The sequence below is a fragment of the Lactuca serriola genome, chromosome 4, assembly GCF_051521515.1.
Source record: "Lactuca serriola cultivar US96UC23 chromosome 4, Lser_US96UC23_V15, whole genome shotgun sequence".
Classification (NCBI taxonomy): domain Eukaryota; kingdom Viridiplantae; phylum Streptophyta; class Magnoliopsida; order Asterales; family Asteraceae; genus Lactuca; species Lactuca serriola.
Genome location: NC_136411.1, coordinates 282,037,250 through 282,045,036, shown reverse-complemented (window position 1 = coordinate 282,045,036; position 7,787 = coordinate 282,037,250). Strand labels below are relative to the sequence as shown.

Here is a 7,787-nt window from a genome sequence, read left to right as displayed (position 1 = left end):
TACTGACTCACCGAGTTCATATGCTCAGAGTCCTTCCATTCGCGACTCGACTCGCCGAGTCAGCCCATGACTTGCCGAGTCCACCGATTTCTGAGTCCTGTCATGTCCAACTCACTGAGTCCTTACCTGACTCACTGATTCGAGTCTTACCTCGAAGGGTTCGGGGTTTCGCGACCTGACTCGCCGATTCCAAGAACAGACTCGCCGAGTCCAAGGCAAACTTCAACAGACTTGCCGAGTTGCTCATCCAACTCGTCGAGTTCCTCCTAATCTTCAGGCTACTCGCCAAGTCCACTTGAAGGACTCGCCGAGTCTATTCAGTCCTTCATACATTCAGAAGCTTTTTGAGTTATGCAGGGACTCCAAACTATAGATCCACTCTTCCAAGGCCTATTCCTCACATAAAGTTGCAAACTTTACGTGTAGCTAAGGGGATCTAGGCCCAAAACACTCCATACTCGGGTTTAAGACAACCATGCTTCACCTACACCCTCAAGACTGATAATTTATGACTCTCTAGGTCAGAATACACTTAGATCTGAAGTAGCAACTTCAGATCTGGACTTCTAACTCCAATTGGCTCTAGAACATGGCATAAAAGCCCCAAATCTCATGACAAAAGGAAACTATGAGTAAAGGAGCGGAGGTAATGACTTTTTACCTTCAAATGCTCTGAAAAGCCACACCAACACTGGATCCAAGGCGTCCTCTTGCACCACTATGAAATTCCTTCTCTTCCAAGCCTCAAGATCTTTGCTCAAAAATGGATATGGCGGCTAGGGTTCGATGTTCTGGATGAGAGGAGTTGTGAAGGAACCCTAAGGAAAAGAATGAGGTGCTTAAATAGTACACAAAGTCCTGGATTTAGGGTTTCCCTCTTCAGACCGGACCCGGACTCGCCGAGTCCATACTACGACTCGCCGAGTCGGTCACTTACTCCTCGACCCGGATCCTGCTCGGACTCGTCGAGTTCCTCCTTGGACTCGACGAGTTGACCCCCCTTGACTTAGGGTTTTATTTCCTTTCTTGGTCTTTCTGATTTTCGGGTGTTACAGTACAAGTATTTGGCTTGTTATTTTGTGTAGTTATTGCACAGTTTCTCTTTGGTATACTTACAATGTACACAGCATTATGAAAAATGTCTCTTTTTTTTCAACATGTTGGTGATGTTGGTTGCATAGTCCTACAATCTTATTATAAAATTATTGAAATGTATTTGTTTATTTAGCATTTTATGAAGTTATAATAAAATTTTATGTCGTTCTAAAAAAGCGAGGTCATCATAAGGTACAAACATAGGGGCATCATTGAGTTTTTTTCGCCCAGTGCAAAGAAATTCTACGGACCGGCCCTGTAAACGCGTTTTCAAAATTCTCATTTTTCTTAATTTTTTTTTCTAGAAAACGATCCATTTTTCCGCAACTAAACGCAACCTTAGGGTTTCAACTTTGTTTGGTGACCAATGAATAATATCTTTCTTGATTGCTTTTGGGGTGGGAGTGCAACAGAAAGACTCTATTTTGGGTTATCAAACCTTAATTGGAATTCTTGATGTTCTTGTCCAATTAGTGCTTGAACTTCTAATGTACCTTGCTAGCTTTTTTGTTGGATTTTGTAAAATTTCCGTTGTTATAAGAAAACTCATTAGGTCACCTTATCTTTACAAAACCTAAGAAAAAAGTTAGGCTATTCATACCCATTAGGTTGAACGGTGTCATATATTTTTTACCGGTAGTAGTATGTCTCTGTGACACTTTTTACCGGTGGTGAACACCACCACCTTCCTTTTGTTTTACCCGCAGTAATGTGCCGGAGGTGGAAGTTCACCGATGGCAAAACTTAAATATGTGCGAGTTTTTTATGGGTTTTACCGGCGGTAAACAAAAAGCAAGGCCACACATCCTTCCCTATTTTAAAAGTTGCAAAATTGATAAAAAAAAAACCTAGCTGGTCATTGATGAAAACAGTATGATACCGTTTAGCCTTACAAAACTTTTAAAAACAACTGTAGCAATAAAATGTAATAGCAATGAAATGTAATAGTTATCTAATGAAAGATCTTCGGAACATATTATAAGAGTACACACCATCATTGACTTGCACATTTTAAGAAGGGTGCAGCATGGAAACGTGGTTCGAGAAAGTGGGCATCGGAGACCCAGGAAAGCAGATCACGGGAAGCCAGTGAAACCTCGATTGGCTCAGTGTTCGAAGCGCGTGAGGCACCAATGGCAACCATCGTAATTAAACATCTCTAACGTGTCCAAAGTCTCAATGAATCAACTATAAATAACACAACGATAAACTGACTAACGAAGGTATTCTGAATTGATTGTTGTAAAGCTACACACACAACTCTGTTCATTTCGCTTTATTGAAGCTGTCGTCTTGCTGTAAGTTCATCTTTCTCTCTCTCCATCTTCTCCTTTCTCTCTCACACAGAACACAATGATATCTACCAATCTTTATTATTTGCTGAATTTGTGTGTTTGTGCTTGAGACACCTTGTGGATTGTTTTCTTGTAGTTCCTAGCATAATCAACAAGTGAGTTCCGATCGTTCTGTTTGGTGTACGTTTGATAAGATCTGATTGACATGGAAAATCGCAAGGGCGAGGTATGTTTATCTCTTTCTCTATCACTGTTCACGTTCTCCCTGGCTTCTTGTTATTTCTATATGAGAATATAGCGGTAGATAACTCAATTTAAGTTGATTTTTCTGTAATTTTCTTTGTTTCGTTTGTACAAAGTTGAGAAAATGATGTTGTTTGAACATCGATAGGGTTTGATCTTTCAATTTCGTTTGTTTAGCTGAACAAGTAGCTCCTATCTCTGTTCAAGAGTAAGGATGTGAAATTTAGGTTTTGAGGCGTTTGCATTTGATATGACTGGTAAAATTCCATCGTAAAACGATAATTAGGTCAAAAAATTTAGGCGTTAGTAGGGCAGGGGGTTGTTTTGAGCATACTGGCTCCCACGCTTGTTATGATTCGCGACTTCGCGTTTCGTTATCCATAATTGGGGGTGGCAACTTTAGACTGTTTAGGAACTATAGATTCTGTTTGAACTTTGAACAATCAAATCGTAATGATATTCACCTTTGACTTAAGGAAAGATATGATCATGACACCCACTAAGAAAATTTTATTTGGATCACAACTGTTTTCTCAACAGTACAATATACAATTTCCACAACATAAGATGCAAATTTTGCTAACTTTTTTAGTTTTTTTTTTTTATATAGGACACTCTTTAAAAGATTCATAATTTGGAAAAAGATAACTCCATTTGTCCATTAAAATTGCAGTCATTTATATTTTTTCACAAAGTTTCAAGTTAATTTTTTTTTTTGCAACATAATGATTCTCTATTGATCTTTATGAGCTTACCCCTACAAGGTTTTCATGCCCCCTTCATTCTTTCTCATTCTCCCTTAATGTTTAATGAAAAAAAAAATTCAACATTTTCTACAAGTTAAGCCATTGTTTATCTTATTATCTCAATATCATACTCCATTAATTGTTGCATTTTCTCATCTTGTCTCAATAAGTCATATAGGCCCCATTTGTTACTTAGGACCAAAAGATTGGTAGTCCCACCTGTCAATGAGAGCAATTTTTGTCCCTCCTAAAAAGTTGGGACATGGGTCACTCTCCATCTCTTGTCTGTGCAAAAGACATAAATGCCCTTTCACATCTTCATAATAAAGTAGGATGCTATTTCTTGCATCCAATACATAAAAAATATTGTTTAAATGGTGTAGAAAAATGCACCATGGATGTCGGTCCCACAATTTGGGGATTGGGACCAAAAGGGACCTCTCCCAGACTACTCAATGGATTTCTCAAAGATAAGAGAGATGAGGAAACAAAACAAGAGAGATATATCAAGGGCTAGTATTGGTAATGAAGAAGAATTTGTTTCCTCCAACACTGCAAAACTTAATACAGCAAATAACAGTGCTCCCCACCATAGTTATGATGAGGATCACCACTCTCCAACTGTAAGCACACCTTCTCTTTCATATTTGAGTTCTTATTTTGGAGAATTTTCGTAACTGCATGAAATTATTCAATTAAATGCTCTACAAATATAAACTTGCTTTGGTATACAACAAAGTGTTTTTTTATACAAAATACTGGTTGTATAATTTGTGTTAGTAGCATAAATTGGTAAAAGAACGAAGTTATTGCATAAATTTGTAGAAAGGGTATTTATGTCTTTCCATATACAAGAGATTATATTCTTGTTTTGGGTGGGTCCCAAAGGGGAAAATGTTTTTTTTTTCTATGTATTAAAAGCTTATGGGTGTGACTTAGTACCCTAGGTAACAAGGAATATGCTGAGAGCATGTGCAACCATGTTCTCACATTATAATTATAATACATAGTTGGCATGGAATGTTTTTTAAATTTTTTTAATGCAATTTTGCAAGTGCATACTTTTTATTCCCTGATTAACCCTAATCATTGATGAAAAGATTTTTCTCTCCCCAATGATCAAATCAAGCATTTATTTTTCTATTGCCTTTTCATTATTAGTGCAAAAGAAGAAGTAGCGTATTGATTTTTTTTTTTTTAAATTGTGCTGTGAAAACTAATGGAATAGTGTGCGTTTTTAATTTTAAAATTCGATCTTATTTTCTAAAAGCACAAAATTGTGATGCTTTGATATGGTATACAGTTCAATTAATTCAATTAAATATGTATGATTTCTTTTAAACAAATATCTAAAATATCTTCTTACCAAAACAAATTATTAGAATTTTTTATTATGTTACAAAATTACTTTTTTGTAGTATTTTTTTTTAAAGAATGGTGTTTTGTGAAAAAAAAAAAATTGTTACCTGTGTTTATGAACTTAACTCTTTTAGTAATTTGGTGTTTAAATATTATTTGATTGGCTTGTTTTGAATTAATGATTGTATTTGTGGGTTTAGGTGAGGAGAAGCATTTTGAGCTACTTCAATTGCTGTGTAAAAGCTTGATGGAACTTGACCTGAAAAAAAAAAAAAAAACCTTTTATCTGCTTTTGTAGTCGAAGAAGCGTTTAGCTGCTATGTTGTTTGTTCATTCTTTTTGCTTTGTTTTTCAGTCAACTTGTTAATGAAACGAATGCGATTTGTGAATTTGTGATCATGGTGGGGGATGCGTGCGTAAGTGGCACAAGTAACTAGAAATGTGTAATTTCAATTTGACTGATTTAGGCTGTAAAATGTCGATCAGAAGGATTCATTATAACACTTTCACAAAACAATTGGTGAGTTGATTTTGTATGAAATTTATGTTTTTTGGGCCTCTAAGTACAAAAGAAGACTTATAAACAAAGATGTTATTGCTCTTAGAAGAAGATTTTAATGACCAAAACTGGAAGTGTCGAACTCATTGTTAAAAGTATTATGTGGATCGTGGATGGGGAAAAGAATCAGAATGTAACATTAGGTATGTTGAAGGGAATAACGATAAATTCATAAAAGCTGGGACTTGCTTGTAAAACAACAAAACCCAATGGTTGGCGAGTCAAGCTGGGTTGACTTCGGCTTTAAATAAATAGAACAAAGTAAAAAATAAGGTTTTAATTAAAACAAAAGGACAAATAAGTAATTGTTAATTTAAATTAGATTACAGTAAAAATCATTCCTAAAGATCGTTCGTCATCAGATTTCTTCAACTTTCACCAATCATCTAGATTTTTACCAATCAACTCTCAATGAAACACCATCCAATGTTAACCGATCACACTTTCATAGTCAACAACATAAATTCGATTTATTACCAATCAACTCTCACCGAAACACCATCCAATGGAACCATCATCTCTATTTTAATATTATTATATCTTCAACATCTTCAATTAATTACACTCCAATGTCATTAGATATTCATCATCGATAATCAACATATCCACTTCATATGAGTTGTTCAACATCAATTATCAAGTAAAATTTGATAGAATTTACACGGATCTACTAATTTGTAAGGTTTAAATAGTCAGAGTGTCAGACTATCAAGTTTTTTTTACCACAACCGTATAAGCTAACTTCTATGCATTTTATATGTTTGATGAAATGCATAAACTAAATTATCATATAATATTCACATATGAATATATCTTCACACCTGAATAAATATATGATTAAGGAAACACAAAACAAATATGTATGTTTGTATGTTATTCATATATTAATAACATATATAAATTATATTCATTTGTAAATACACTTTCAATATTCACATGAATAATATACTTTGTAACATTCATATGTGAATATATTGTGTACTATTAATAAGTGAATATATCATCTAATATTCACAAGTGAAAATATTGTTTGACAAAAGTAATTGTTAGCTGGAAGTGGGTAGCAGGTAGTTGGCAGCTGGTAGCACGTAGCACATAACAGGTAGCTGGTAGCTGGAAGTTGTAGCTTTTATTTGTTATATAAGTGTTTGACAAAAGTAGCTGAAAGCTTTACATAAAAGGATAGCTGTTTAATATATATATATATATATATATATATATATATATATATATATATATATATATATATATTTAAGGATAATTATGGAAATTGTATAACATCCAAAAATATGGTCCCAAAAATTTTCGTTTTAATATAAGATAAAATAGTAATTTTTCTATATTATCCAAACATTCGAATTAAACCAGTGTAACAATTTTCAGAAATCAAAGTATACCATCATAACAAAATCTCAATGGCGTGTGCAATGCAATCATCCCGAGCTCGTCCCTCTGGAACCAGAAGTACCTGAAACATAAACTGAAATTGTAAGCACGAAGCTTAGTGAGTTCCCCCAACATATCACATATCAATCATACAATAAACAAATAGTGGGCCCCGCTCGGCTTCGGACCCCGTTCGGCATCGAGCTGAGCTCGGTAAAACGGGCCCCACCCAACATACAATAACATATATCAAATAAACACATACACATGCAATAATCACAAATATACATAACATACAAATATCCATCGGGACCCACCCAGCATCGGGCCTTGACCCGGAAAAACATATAAACACAACGCATGCAAGAGTCACAGAGACAACTAGCATACTAACAACATATTATAAACATGGGCCGGCCTTGGTGTCTTCGACTCACTAAACCCGGTAAGGAAACTCACCTCGAATGCTGAAAGATAACTGGATAAATTCTCGGCCCCGGAAACAGCTTTACTTAATCCCTAAACAGAAACAATCCCTTAGATACCAATCAATATTTCAAAATCTCTTAAGGTCAAACTTGGTCAAAGTCAAAGTCAACGCTCAGAGTTGACTAAACTCGTTGAATTATCCTTCAACTCGCCGAGTTTCCATGAATCACAGAATCGTGATATTTCAAATCAACTCGTCAAGTTTCCCTTTTAACTCGTCGAGTTCCTCCTTTTTCAACAGAATCGGGATAATCCTAAACCAACTCGTCGAGTTCCCTAATGGACTCATCGAGTTCATCAGTCTGCCAACCCACTTAATGCATTAAGCTACTATTCTTCAAACTAAGGCCTTATATTCCAGATCTAGACTGATATTACATCTAGAAGGGTAAAGTTTCCAACTTTACCCATGTAGAACCACCCCAAAGGCATTAAGTTCAAACCCTAATCCAAAAAGGCTTATGACTTAATCCAAAGGCCATCTATCTTCATGATAGAGCTTATGAACACAGATCTGGACCTTAAAGGCTAAAAGGCAACGTAAAGTCTTCAACTTAAGAGGCCAAAACAAGGGCTTAGAAGATGCATGGAGCTCTTAGGGCCATAAAGTTGGCA

At 35.4% G+C, this 7,787-nt stretch overlaps 1 protein-coding gene across 1 annotated transcript; it reads left to right on the top strand.

Moving 5' to 3' along the window:
• The first annotated feature begins 2,243 nt into the window (after positions 1-2,243).
• LOC145097085 (uncharacterized) lies at positions 2,244-5,279 on the top strand. Its single transcript, XM_079034584.1, has 4 exons — positions 2,244-2,393; positions 2,527-2,616; positions 3,763-4,002; positions 4,939-5,279. Exons 2-4 carry the CDS (start codon positions 2,596-2,598, stop codon positions 4,984-4,986), a joined length of 309 nt encoding a protein of 102 aa, XP_078890710.1. The 5' UTR covers positions 2,244-2,393; positions 2,527-2,595; the 3' UTR covers positions 4,987-5,279.
• Positions 5,280-7,787: the final 2,508 nt, after the last annotated feature.